General features: G+C 45.0%; 1 protein-coding gene across 3 annotated transcripts in view; it reads left to right on the top strand.

Moving 5' to 3' along the window:
- The first annotated feature begins 96 nt into the window (after positions 1–96).
- cracr2aa (calcium release activated channel regulator 2Aa) overlaps positions 97–14312 on the top strand; it is a 15331-nt gene continuing 1115 nt past the window's right edge. Inside the window, exons 1-18 of one of the 3 annotated variants that reach the window (XM_060060816.1) lie at positions 97–971; positions 1851–2150; positions 2476–2989; positions 4076–4187; positions 4458–4638; positions 6447–6593; positions 6684–6774; positions 7285–7380; positions 8611–8798; positions 9192–9263; positions 9539–9584; positions 9688–9770; positions 10519–10888; positions 11161–11293; positions 11777–11858; positions 12471–12585; positions 12993–13094; positions 13799–13875. In XM_060060816.1, coding sequence (XP_059916799.1) covers positions 2723–2989; positions 4076–4187; positions 4458–4638; positions 6447–6593; positions 6684–6774; positions 7285–7380; positions 8611–8798; positions 9192–9263; positions 9539–9584; positions 9688–9770; positions 10519–10888; positions 11161–11293; positions 11777–11858; positions 12471–12585; positions 12993–13094; positions 13799–13875 — 2162 coding nt within the window. In that variant the 5' untranslated portion in view covers positions 97–971; positions 1851–2150; positions 2476–2722. Of the gene's footprint in view, positions 972–1850; positions 2151–2430; positions 2990–4075; positions 4188–4457; positions 4639–6446; positions 6594–6683; positions 6775–7284; positions 7381–8610; positions 8799–9191; positions 9264–9538; positions 9585–9687; positions 9771–10518; positions 10889–11160; positions 11294–11776; positions 11859–12470; positions 12586–12992; positions 13095–13798; positions 13876–14312 lie in introns of all 3 variants that reach the window. The other 2 variants (XM_060060815.1, XM_060060817.1) reach the window with 2 other exon arrangements.

The raw sequence follows: 14312 nt of genomic DNA, 5'->3' as shown, positions 1-14312 counted from the left end.
AATGTGTTGGATCCCATGTGACAGACCTTTTTTCTTTTTTGAAAACATATCTTGCATATGTCGTAACCAGGATCTCTGAATATCTTTAAAGTTCGTTTGTTTGGTAACAACAGACACATTGTGGGTTTGAACCTTTTCTGTGGTTGGCGTATTCACTTTTTTTTTCACAGCCTACTTCAGAGTTATGTTAACACAGGGAGGATGCAAAAGAATTAAGACTAGAGCAGTATTTTCTCCCAGCGAGTTATAGTCTGCAGCTAATCGTAATTGGCTTACAGCTAAGGAACACATTTAATCAATACACTTTATTAAATAAACATTCAAACCGACAGCATAAATACATATTTACAAAGTTGGGAGAGCTGATTTAGGCTAAGTCTAAAGGACTGACCTTCCCTTCTACCCACTTTGACAAACGCTCAGCCTCTCACTCATTCTTACTCACTCTTAATAATATATATCAACGTGCTCTGAGCTTGGAGCGAGTGTCTGCCCAGGGTCCTGTGGTGTGTGGTCGTATGTCTCCTGCTCTAGACTTCAGAGTCTCAGCGATCAGAGGGCAGAATCGCTTGTAGCTCTCTGACACATGGGGTGTAACTCTAATCTGTCTTGCGTGTGCCAACTTCTAATAGGTCTCATATTATAATAAGCTCAAATAAGGTCCTCTTCTGACTTTGAATATGAAGCAACCACTTTATTTATATTTTTCTTTTATGTGAAATACGAAATAATAGAGTTTAAGCGGAGGCAGGACCATGTCGTAGTGTCGCTTTGGTTTCCCATAGATGGCTCGTCAGAGTCCCACCCCTAAGTCAACTCAGTCGGTGCCTCCGTCACATTCCTGTAGCTGCGTGTTGTAGTCATATGAACAGCGTCAGCGGACCAACAAGAAAGCTGCCTGAACAATAACACTACATCAGAGCAAATGAGTCGCCCAACAGGCCTCCTCTTCACTTGATAAAGTAACCACTGTGAGTATCGTCTCTTGTTCACACGCAGGTCCTCAAGTGTGCTGTTGGAATATATTAAATTAGATTGCTAGTCAAATCATCTTGTTTAATTCAGTTGTCTGTTTGACTGACCTCTTCCTGTACTGTCAGTGCGAAAGTATTGTAGCAAAATGACAATGCTTTTGGCGAAGGAAGTTTCACAACTTACCAGGAAGTTAAATGCAGATGTAGCAAATGCATGTGCTTGTAACGCAGACAAACGCATGCATTTGTGAAATACAGGTGTTTTTTCCATGTTGTGTGTTGACCTTTTTAATCCTCGTTTGAACATTACTGACATTACTGTGGTCAAGTTGGTAAATGGTATTTCACCATGAAGAGGAAATGAATAACAAATATTTTCCAACGCCAGTGCCACTTGTTTAACTTGAAACACCTGTCACAAAGACCCAGGCTGGAAGAGGTAAACTATAGATGTGACCAAATCTCTGTTTACCTTTCAACATATAACATAGCTGGATGCACAGTGGCTGTTAAGTAATGTTTATGTATATGTGACCGTGATGGAATAGTCTCAACTACTTGCGACCACTTTAATTTCTCTTTTGTACAAATGTGCAGATTTGGCACTCGGCCACACAAAAAACTCCATGGTGGTGTTTTCCCATGCTTAACCTGTATGCATGGGGACAGAAACGTAATATGCAGGCATTGTTGTAGTCTAATAATAAACCTATGTGTAGGACATTGTTAAAAAACATTGTGAGGGAAAAGATTGAAAGAAAGTTGCATGTGTGCATTTCTGTCATTTATTTTTGGTTTGCATGATAGGCAGGGCTTAACTTGTATTTGTGTGCAGTCTTGAACTGACTCATCCAACACTCATACTGCCATCCTCAGAAGGCAGTCTTCCAAACCAGTGCCCCCTGAATGCAAACCTGCATATGTGCCACCACCATGCCTGGGTTAAACCAGTCAATATGTCCAGGCCAGCAGAATCATCTCAGCGAACCAAAAACTTAGTTTTATACTGGTCATCATCACAAGTATGAAACAAGTTTCAGTTCCTGAACCCATAGACCATTGTCAATGTGGCGTAATCATAAGACAAACAGTGGTGTCACTATCAACTGTAATGATGGGTCTGCTTTCATAAACCAGGGCAGGACCCGCCTTGTTTAGCAGCATTCATCTTGTATGGTAGGACATAATTATGGCCATACACCGTCTCACCTTTTCTTTAAATGTATGATATATTTTTAGATGATGGTGTGTTATTAGCTCAAAGTTCTAAGTTGTTAAGGCTCTCTCTCTGGGTGACGTTAATGTTTTCTACAAAGGCCATTTAACTTGGACAATTTTATTACTAATGTAATCATCTTCTTAAAGGCACACCATAAGCACATTTTTGGTGTACAACCCTACCATGTATTACACGATGGGTAGTTATGCATGCAAACTGTGACCTAATATATTCTAGGTTTTCCTCAAGACAATGACCAAACTAATCTTCATTGGACACTAGATTGTTGAAATCGGAGAGTGCCCATCCTTTCCACACTGGACTACGTTCCCCATCTCCTCCCGACTCCGTCTTCCAGGCTCCATCGGATCATTAAAGAGGCGGTTGCTAAGAGATGACGGGCGGTGACATCGTTGAGAGCCCCTGATGTTGAGCAGCCTGAAGCTCCGCTCCTGGTTCACGCCACCTAGCTGCCGTGTGACAGAGCTCCGGGGACGAGGGGGGGGGGGGGCCCACTCACTTTCAGACCATGGCCGCCTGTATCAAAACCAGTGCAGCCGCCAGCAACAGCACCAACACCACTACCGCCACCACTGCCACCACTGCCACCACTGCCACCACCCACACCGCTGTGGGGGGGACCGCAGAGCCCAGCCCGGTGAGCGTGGAAGAACCAGCATTCAGGAATGGGGACGCGGCTTCCCCCAGCACCAGCACCATCATGGAGAAGACCCGGGAGCTGTTCCAGATGTGTGACGTGGAGGGCAAGGGCTTCGTCACCCGGCGGGACTTGCAGGTGAGGGGGGGGGGGGGGGGGGACTGGAGCTGAAGTGTTAATATAAGTTTTCAAAAAGGCACTTATGTTGGTTCGTAATTGGATGAAGAAGTGGTTGTTAGTGAATAATTGTTTTGGCTTGCGGAAGATGAGCGATATGTGACAGTATCAATGTGTTTTGTTCGATCTAGATTATGACAATGTGAAAATATATTTGTTCTAAAAATGATTTAGACATCAATAACTATCTAATTAATATAACGATTATTTAACTGAGTTTCCTTTTAATTATTATATTATGTTTTGTTTGGATGAACAAGGACTGGATCATGTTCACCACCAAAGTATATAATGAACACCTGTCACACATTATTTATCTATTTCTTTCGGCGGGGCTTTTGCAATAGGGCAGCCGTTTAGATAATAACCGCACGATTCTGAAAGCACACGCCTCCATGTTCAATTCAGAGCCGCATGAAAGAGACGGACAGGAAGCCACAGCGCGCCAAAGCGCTGAGAAGCGGCGCGGCGGCTTTGTCCTGCGGCTCCTCCAGCCTTATTGTTGTGCAGATGCACGCGGCCCCCCCGATATCCATCCCCCCGGCCCGCTCCTTTTGATGATCCACTTGTGAGCCCACGCGGGGACGAGAATAATCCAAGCTTTGATCTGGGGGTTGGTTGTAATAGTTCTCAAATGCGTGAGGTGGTCCCTAATGGCTCTTCTGCTCGCATGATGGACAAGCGAGTGAAAAGTGTTATTTAAATACGAGCGTGGATCCAGCACATCCTCAACAGCTCTAACCCGGCCCTGAAATCTCTGCTTAGGTTACGTATGGTTAATAACACGTGATGTGTTCTGCCCGCAGAGAGGGTTAAGGTACAATGAATGCAACTGCAAGATATTTAGCTATTCACACACACACACACACACACACACACACACACACACACACACACACACACACACACACACACACACACACACACACACACACACACACACACACACACACACTTTTAACAATGTTTTATGCATTGCCAAAGATTCATGCCAACATTGAAAGTCCATGACCCATACCATAACGTTTTCTGTGTCGTCTTGAACAGCGGTTAAACGTGGAGGTGCCCCTCAACGCGGACGAGCTGGAGAAGGTGTTCGACACCCTGGACACTGACGGAAACGGCTACCTCACACTCAACGAGTTCTCTTCTGGCTTCAGTACGTTTCCACATTGTTTTTTTTACAGATTTGTTATTCTATATAAGGCTAATTATTTTAATTGTTCTTTTGAATTTTATTGATTTTTATATTTAAAAGTTGCACAATCTCTGCAGGCACTGCCACTTTTCATTTCACTGCATTTCTTGTATATACTGAGTGTGACTTATAAAACTCTTGAATCTTGAGGCCCGGTTCCCCGCGGGTCAAAGCCCACGGTACGAGTCCCTGAAGCCCAGCTTTTAACCCCACAGCCTGTCGTTCCTTTAGGTGAGTTCCTGTGTTCCCAGAGGAGCTCGGTGACGGAGGAGGCTAGGAGGCCGAGCAAAGGCAGGTCAGAAGCCATGTCCCAGAGCCAGTGGGAGACCAAGCTGGTGGCCAGCGAGGATGAGGAGGAGAAACACTTCTGCATGCTCATGGAGTCTCTGGGGGCAAGCAATGTGTTTGAAGAGTGAGTTCCTGAGTTTACTCTATGAGTGTGTTTGTGTTTCCGTTTGTATTTGCTCATGGTTGTTTTTGCGTTCATGTGTCATTGTGTGTATTTGCACACACTCTGTTTGTGCTGTTGGGGTTGAAGGTCATCACTATCCCCCCCTCATACCTTAAGTCAACGTGGTGCCATACTGTGAGAGTCACGCCCGCTGTGCTAAACAAACCAAACACGTTCCTACTCTGTTAGGTTTGTCCTTTCTTCTCACGTAACATGCCTCAATATTAAGGAACAAAATCCCTAATACCCTCTTAAATGTATCATATTGCTGACCATTCAAAATGCCGTACCATTTAATCAGATTATCTCCATGGACTACAATAATATTTCACTTTTCATTAATTTATTTTATCCCGGATATTTGTATATTTACCTTTTTAGTAATTTGAATTAGTACCTCAATATGACTAGAGAATCGTCAGGAAATATATTTGAGGTTTCCCTGGAAAAGACTGTACCATATGGTTAAAATTTTTCCATATGGAATATAAAGGTTAAATGGCATACAGCCAGTACATGTACAGTACATGTACGGCAAAATGGTCAAAATAAGGGTTGATCATGATTAGACTGATGAACGGCAGGTGTGTAGGAAGTAACCAGACGTGTGCATGATTAACTCTACTGGTACTCCTAGTACCAACAGTGATATACATTCACAGACGCTGCACGGACTGCTTTGACCCAATGCTGCGATTCGCCATGTTGGAAAGGCCAAGAGCAGCCTGATAGCAAATACAATCAAACCAGAGAGCTGTCGCTTGTCACGAGCTCTATCAGGTTTCTCAACCGATTTTAAAAATTATTTTTCTTTGCCTTGTATAAAAAAACGCCTCATTGAAGTTGGTTGAGAAAGCAAACATTTTAGTGGTTTGTTGTAGTTTTAGAAAGAAAGGTGAACTTGTTGACTTGTATTAGTTTACAGGCCAGCCTTTCGAATATGGTGGTGATGTTGACGTATGATCCAAAGTGCCAATACAGCGTCCGTGTATTTTATATCTTAATGCCAGTGCCGGCCCATCTGTTTTCTTGTGTCAAGGCAGGTCTATCACGATTGGGCCTCAAATAGGTCTGGCAGCTGCCAATCATAGAGATGCTGACATTATAATCCTAGCCTATGATTACACGGCTTACTTGGCATGAAGGGGTACGTCAATAACTGTGTCTTCAAGAGGGAGAGAAGAGCATCCTCCAATGCCTGAGTGGACTCACCTTTAGCAAATAACAGGAGCTCAATAAAAGTCAACAGTGAATGAAGTTCATTCTATTGACTTCAGCATGCCTGCCAGCCCAGGCTGTCATTACACAACGCATCACTTTTCAGTCATGGTCAGGATAGGATATAGTTATGGGATATTGCCCTCAGTGTTTTATCAAGCGGAACTTGATGAAAACTTTATTTGTGGATTTTCAAACCACAATGGCGTGAGTTCACAAAACCAAAAGCCAGACATTGGTAATTTATGTTTCTTTGAGCTTTTTTGTTAATAGCTTCAAGGCAAACGCAATGTTCCTCTGGAGGTACGGTAAATGGATGTCGTGGAGAGTGTGTGGACGATGGCTGGTTGAAGCGGCCTCACCAAGCCCAGAGTCCAATCAGTCTGCCCCGGCGCCAGGTGAGGCTGCTCAAACCAGCCACCTTCCACACACTCTCCACGTGGGCATTCTATCATGTCCCTCTGCTGACACATCTGTCAAGTTGTTATTTTTTTTCCTCAGTACCAGTTTTCCCAAACTTGTGTTTTCTGCCTTCTCCTGTGTCCCATTAGTCCCAGTGAGGTGCGCAGTCTGTGGGCTCAGCTGAGTCGGGACGAGCCCCACCTCCTCTCTAACTTCGAGGAGTTCCTGGCCCGGGTGACCGTGCAGATCAAGGACGCCAACCAGGAGAAGAGGGAGATGGAGAGCGCCATGAGAAGGTCAGCCCGCAGGAGCGGTGTTGATATATGTTTTGGGGATCACGTCGACAATACATTTAATACACCGTCCCTATTGGTTTATTCATGAAGGAAAGCGGCCACACACGACGACGAGATCCAGTCCTTGTATGAGGAGATGGAGCAGCAGATTAAAGATGAAAAGGACCGTATCCTCCTGCAGGTATCGGTGTATTGCAAGCTTACGTTGACCCTGATACTGCTCTCTCTCTCTCTCTCTCTGTCTGTCTGTCTGTCTGTCTGTCTGTCTGTCTGTCTGTCTGTCTGTCTGTCTGTCTGTCTGTCTGTCTGTCTGTCTGTCTGTCTGTCTGTCTGTCTGTCTGTGTCTGTGTCTGTGTCTGTGTCTGTGTCTGTGTCTGTGTGTGTGTGTGTGTGTGGTTTTAACAATTGTGATATAATTGTACTCCGGCTATTCACAGGCATCTCCTCTCCCTGCTCTCTTCCCTATTTTTACAAACATTATAATTGAGATGGAAGTCAGGAATGAATCTTATCTTGTATATATTTCCCCTCTTATAAACTTGATGTGGTCACTCAGTCTTGGTCTTGCATGTGTTATTGTAGCATATCTGAGCCTTGAGTCAAGACGGTATTTAATACAGACAGAAGGAGAATGTGACGGGTCTAGATAACAGTCCAATGAACTCTGATTCCCCGTGCCCTCCGGCTGCAGGATTCCGAGCAGTTCCTGGCTCGCAGCCAAGACCTGGCGGTCCAGCTGTCCAGCAAGGAGAGCGAGCTGGACCAGCTGTTCCAGAAGCAGAGCAGGGTGAGAAAGCCCTACCTTCATCATCTGAAACCGCGTGGTACAACTTCCTCCTCTTCCCTGAATGGACTGAAAGGCCCTCCATGAAAGGGTTAATGCATGTATATTTCATGGGATTATTATTATCACTCTATTCAACGCACCAGTGCAGAAGAAACTATTTGGGTAACTTAATATCCTGAATCTTGGCAAATTTACATTGACCCCATGTAATTAAAGTTGTATTTTATAGTTGGAGGCATGATTCTTTCACAAAGTGTTTTTTCCAATCAAACTGGCTGTGCAACTGTGTGACTCAAACTAGCGTAGCTCTGCTGGCTGGGTGGTGTGAGTGGGAGGGGTTTTGGGAGTGTCGATTTAAATACTTGTATAGAATATATGATGTGATTTTATTACTTTGATTATTGGAATCCCAATGGATCATTATGGCCCACAGATGTGTCTGTACCATTTAAGGTACAAGCTAGACGAAATGTTACACATTGTGTCTTTAACCCACTATGACACACCTGTAAAACAGGACTGTAAGTACGCTATACTACTAAACATCCTTTTTAAGACATAACACTTATAGTGGCGTTCTGGGTGAGGTTAGAAAAACAACATCCTGTCATTGAATGAATCAGAAAAGTCTCTCTCTGTCTCTGTGTGTCTCTATGTCTGTGTCTGTCTCTATGTTTGTGTGTGTCTCTCTTTCTCTGTCTGTCTCTGTGTCTGTCTCTGTCTGTCTCTCTGTCTCTGTGTGTCTCTGTGTCTCTCTATGTCTGTGTCTGTCTCTATGTGTGTGTGTGTCTCTCTTTCTCTGTCTGTCTCTATGTCTGTGTGTGTCTCTATGTCTGTGTGTGTCTCTATGTCTCTGTGTGTCTCTATGTCTGTGTGTGTCTCTATATCTGTGTGTGCCTCTGTCTGTGTGTGCCTCTATGTCTGTGTGTGTCTCTGTCTCTGTGTGTCTCTATATCTGTGTGTCTCTATGTCTGTGTGTGTCTCTATGTCTGTGTGTGTCTCTATGTCTGTGTGTGTGTCTCTCTGTCTGTGTGTGTCTCTCTGTCTGTGTGTGTCTCTCTGTCTGTGTGTGTCTCTCTGTCTGTGTGTGTCTCTATGTCTGTGTGTGTCTCTCTGTCTGTGTGTGTCTCTCTGTCTGTGTGTGTCTCTCTGTCTGTGTGTGTCTCTATGTCTGTGTGTGTCTCTATGTCTGTGTGTGTCTCTATGTCTGTGTGTGTCTGTCATGTCCAGTTGGAGCGGCAGTGCACGGAGCTGCACAGCGAGCAGCACGTGACCAAAGAGGAGAACGTGAAGCTGAGGCAGACCAACGAGGAGCTAGTGTCGGAGCTGGACCTCACCAACCAGGAGCTGGCGCTGGCCCAGGAACAGCTGGGCCAACTGCAGGAGCAGTCCTCACGCCTCCAGCAGCAGAAGGAGATGTGAGTCCTGGCTGCTTGAGTTCCTCACTTTGAGATACGGGCTGCGGAAGGCCGGCGTCGGACGTGTTAATGACTGGATGCGATGGGGACATCGTTCTCTGTTTTTGTACAAATATAATGGATACTACATAGTGGTGCCTGAAGTGACGTTTGAGGGTGTTTGCTAGTCTCTTCACTTCTGGAGGATTGCGTTGTTGATGAAGCACCCTCATTTGTAATGCACCGGACTCTCTGCCACATTTTCTCTCCAGAAGTCCCAGTCACATTTCCGAAGCTATACGGAAGTATAGGCCTTTGTGTTTGTGGATGTTGGATGCATGCGAGAGGACGTTCAAAACAGAGGGGGTCAAGTATACGACCTTACCTCACCCACTTCTTGTCGTTTGCCACCAGGGAGATGTACAGGATCACTGAGGGTCTGCAGAGGGAGCAGGCCAGCCTGATTAAACAACTGGACCTGCTGAGGTATGTCCAGCCAGCCGGCCACTAGAGGGAGTACTGCGCTGTCGTGTTTTCTTTGCCGTCGCACTGTAGGCTGCACAACATGTTCACCGCTTCATCATCAGTGAGGAGCAACAGCAGAGTGAAAGGATTAAAGCGTAATCCAATCTATAAAACACTTTGGATGGAAAGACCGCTGCCATGCTAGAACAATACCATTTCAATTCACTTATACAGTTGTAATCTGTTTTTGATACGTTCTGCTGTTGTGCTTGGTCTTAATGATTTTTGTTGTCTAGGGAAATGAACAAACACCTTCGGGATGAACGTGACATGTGCTACCTGGTATTGTTGCATTGGAATCTATTAGATAGAGAATCGGTTTAACTGCATCCATATAAATCATTACATTTAGCTCGGCCACTAAAATAATTGTTTTGTCTTTCAGACACCAAAGAACTCTGTGCCAAACCAAAATTGCAGCCAGATGCCGTTTTTAAATACTGTGAATCCTACAACAAAGCGGTTAAGGTAAAACCCCTTTTAACTAAACACGGTAATCTATTAGGAAAAATAGAATGCTTTGGAAAGTAATTCACCTCATTCACTAGCTGTGTGAAGCTGCCATCTGGGTGATGCATGGTTCTAAGTATGTGCCAAAATGCTAAACCCACACTAGCTATCATAGTCAAGAGGTGAGGAATTATTATGGAAACAAACTTGGGAAAATCTGTGTGAGTGCAAATAACTGTTCTGATTGAACAGTTTTCTTAATAATTATCTTTGTTTCTCATAAGAAAAATCCCTTTCTCTGTATTTTCGCAAGTTTATACGCTCAGAATGCACCTTGTTGGTGCATTAAACTAGGCATAAAATAATTCTGTCTGTGATGGCAAGTTACCAGAATGTATTCCTCACTGTGAGTGAGTGCTGGCACTACCATAGAGGGTTTCTGTTGGAATTAACCATTTTGAGGGGAGGGATTATTGGTATATTATATTAACACCCTTAATATGCAGTCAGTATCAGCTCTGTACTTGTTGTTATGGAAATATGATTTCCATAAATGTAAATTTATTGTGTTTTTTATGTCTTTTTTTCCGTAGGCTTGAAAGTGTTTAATTGCTGGATAAATGTGTTTAGTATACTTAATACATTTTTATACATCAAACTTGCTAAAAGACTTGCTAATAGGTTGCTCCAACCTATTGAAACTTCAACCGGTGCTCCGAAGTTTTTCGAAGTTGGGAGCTACGTATCAAGACCTGTTTCCCCACAGCGAGGAGGTCAGAGGGATCCCCCGCGCAGCCAAGGACGCCCCCCCAGCCAGCAGGCCCGCACCCCTGTGGACCCCCAGCCAGGGGGAGGCTGCGGAGGGCCGGACGGGGGTGCGCTCCAGAGGACACCTCCAGAGGATCATCTCCATCGAGGAGGACCCCCTGCCCCAGCTGCTGCAGGCCCCGCCCCCGCTGCAGACCTGGAGCCGGCTGGAGGAGGAGGTGGAGGAGGTGGAGGAGGCGGAGGAGGAGGAAGAGGGCATGGACTTGGTGATGAGCGATATCCGCTCCCCCGCGCCCCAGGCAGCACGGGACAAAGACGCGCCCGCCTCCCCCCGAGGTCAGCCGGTGGGCAAGGAGACCAGCTTTAAGGTGAGCCCGGTGACGCCGTGGGCGCCGCCTGCTCTGGACGGGACAGCGGATGGGGTCCCCCTGGTTCGGCTTCCTGACCATGTCCGGTTATGGGGGGCCTTGGGGGGGTAGAGGACAGTGTAACCGTAGTAACGTGAGAGGTTTGGCCTTTTGGTTTCACACAGGGTAATCGGTTGCATCACTTTAACAACCTACAGAATATCTAACGTCTCCCTCTGCTATATTAAGGATCCTGCGATGCTAACCCCAGCCTTGCCTCTAATGCTGTTCAGGAGGAAGCGGCAATCTTGCCCCCTGACCGCCTCTTCAAGATCATTCTAGTGGGGAACTCCAGCGTTGGGAAGACCTCCCTCCTGAAACGCTTTTGTGACGACTGCTTCCACCCCGGCACCTCGGCTACTGTGGGTATGTAGAGCAGAGAGACAGCTGGGCATATATACAGACTGACAGACAGACAGACAGACAGACAGACAGACAGACAGACAGACAGACAGACAGACAGACAGACAGACAGACAGACAGACAGACAGACAGACAGACAGACAGACAGACAGACAGACAGACAGACAGACTGACTGACTGACTGACTGACTGACTGACTGACTGACTGACTGACTGACTGACTGACTGACTGACTGACTGACTGACTGACTGACTGACTGACTGACTGACTGACTGACTGACTGACTGACTGACTGACTGACTGACTGACTGACTGACTGACTGACTGACTGACTGACATCATATCAGCATATAATAAGTCTGATATGAAAAAGTAACACCTTTTAATGTTTATAAGAAGCTAACAAGATGATGATAATGTGACATATTGCAGGACACCCTTATTGTTATGGAACGATAATAACCCAATCCTGCTTCTATGGTTAGGCGTGGACTACAGTGTGAAGACAATACTGGTGGACAACAGCCAGGTGGCGCTGCAGATGTGGGACACGGCAGGGCAGGAGAGGTGAGGCGTGGCGCCAGCACATCCGACCCAGCCCATTACTCTGTCTGGATGGAGGGATTGATGTGGGGGTTCTGAGCTCCCCTGGTTTGGCAGTTTGCTCATTAAATTCACATTGTTTGTAAAAAAAACAACATATTCCTGTCCTGTCGTTCCAGGAGACTCTTAAGGCTTAAGAGGGTAGGTGGGGGGGAGTAACCTGCAAAGCTAGACTACCCATATTTCCAATTTGTCTGAGTTGTTTCTCGAGGCACCCTTAAAGAGCCCACAAAGAGACATTTTAAAAACAAAACAATAACTTCCGAAGCCTTTTTGAGTGGATGCAGACAGACACAGCACAGGGGCGTGCACAGGAATCGTTTTGGTAAATGGGAAATAGACTGCATTTATATAGCGCTTTTTTCCAGAGCGCTTCACAATATCGCCTGACTTTCACCCATTCACCACACATTTACACAACGACGGCAGAGTCAACCATGCAAGCAACCTTGCGGTTACCAGCTCTACATCCAGAGATCCTGCCGGCGTTTTCCGGCGAAGCGTCAACCATCAGCTTAACAAAAGCTCTGCCGCTCAACTCGTCTCACCTGCTGTTGGCTCCGCCCCCTCCTGCAGGTACCGCAGCATCACCAAGCAGTTCTTCCGCAAGGCCGACGGCGTGGTGGTTATGTACGACATCACGTCTGAGCTCACTTTCACCGGCGTGAGGCAGTGGTTGACCAGTGTGCAGGTGAGGCCCGTGCTTATTGCTGCCACAAACAGCTGTACAATGGAGGGAAACGCAAAGGTGTCCGTATCCATCAGGAGGAAAAAGGTTTTGAGTTAAAAAATAATAATAAGTGAATTTGAAGAACGATAATGCATTCATTAAGTTCTTAATAACTGTTAATGCACATTTGAATGGATTTGCGAAAAGTAGATGTTGGTATATACGATGTCTAATTTTTCGGGGTAATATTAAGATCGATATTTGTAGATTAGTAGAAGTAATCTGATACCGTATGGATGGCTGCTCATGTATTATACGATTTTATTCATATTCTGATGGCAATAAAAGGAGTTTGGAGGTTTTAATAGCCTCTACAAGCCTAATCATCTCATGTGTTTTTATGATTTTCTTTTATTGTCTGCCTTTAGGAAGATGCAGATGAGGAAATCCCTGTAATGATCCTGGGGAACAAAACAGACAAGGAGAGGGAGAGGGAGGTCCAAACTGCAGCGGGGGAGAGACTAGCTAAGGTCCGTTTGTCTCTCTTGTAAAATAAGCTCTTGGCTCAATGCTAATGAGCGGATTCAGTCTACCTCTGACCTAACCTAAATAAGTTAAACGTTAGAGGCTTAATGATTCAGAAAAGTTAACACTATATTTACGTAATTTGGTATAATTAGTTATATTTATGGTTTGCTTCATTATTAATTATCATTCTACCTTAGACAAGTTCATGCTTCATTTCATTACATATTTTTAGTTTCATGTATAGTCTGTTCCATGTGACCTTTTACTTCATTAGGTTAATGTACAAAACAGCATTCATGCATACATTGTTATTGGCTCTGGCTTCACCTGAAAAGGGGAAAATGAATTTACATTAGCTGAAGTGAACATAAATGGGCTGTGGACATAACATAGCTACATTTGCATGGTGAGATTAGCTCACACTGCCCTATTCCAGAGGCCTCCCGCCTCCCAGTGAACCCCATTATACACAGGAATCCACACATAATGGTGCTCCATTAGTACAACTTGCTTGTTTATCATTGTGCTTGTGCAGAAAGCCATTAGTTCAATTTATCCCAACCTCTGATATTATCGTTATTCTCCTCTTTCTGCATGATCATCAGCGACAAACAGTTTGGTCGCATCCACAGCTTTCTGCATTCGGGCCTTTTCCTTGTTTGTGGATAATTACAGCCATCATGGTCGCTTGTCTCTCTCCTTACAGGACGGCCAGTTCATCTTCTATGAATGCAGCGCGTGCTCGGGACACAACGTGATGGAATCCATGGTGCATATGGCGAGGTGAGCATTGTCCCTTTGTAATGGAGAAACCACACTAAACGATAACAAATATGTAATTATTCATTAATTTTCTCCCTACGAGAGGCACAAAGAACACCAGATTGAAATCAGTCTGTTGGTTTGGGAAACGGAACAGGGAGAATGAGAAGTGCTGCGAATTATATTGTGCCATTTGTGTTTCTCAATACGTGAGCTGGCTTTATATTTCTGTGCACAGCCCGTGCGCGACTTTTCTGATTCATCACTTTAATGTGTACACAAGGGGGCAGTATAGGGCTTTCATCCCCAACAAACGTTCGTTAAACAAAAGTGTGAATCTGGAAAATGAATCATGCGACGCTCTGCAAAAAATACATTCATGTGAAAAACTTTTAACAAAATGTGGGCCTACTGCAGAAAAGAGCTTTTCAGCAGTAGGCCCACATTTTGTTAAAAGT

The sequence above is a fragment of the Gadus macrocephalus genome, chromosome 9, assembly GCF_031168955.1.
Source record: "Gadus macrocephalus chromosome 9, ASM3116895v1".
Taxonomy (NCBI): Eukaryota; Metazoa; Chordata; class Actinopteri; order Gadiformes; family Gadidae; genus Gadus; species Gadus macrocephalus.
Note: the sequence above shows the minus strand (reverse complement) of the source record. Positions and strands in the feature narration are given on the sequence as shown.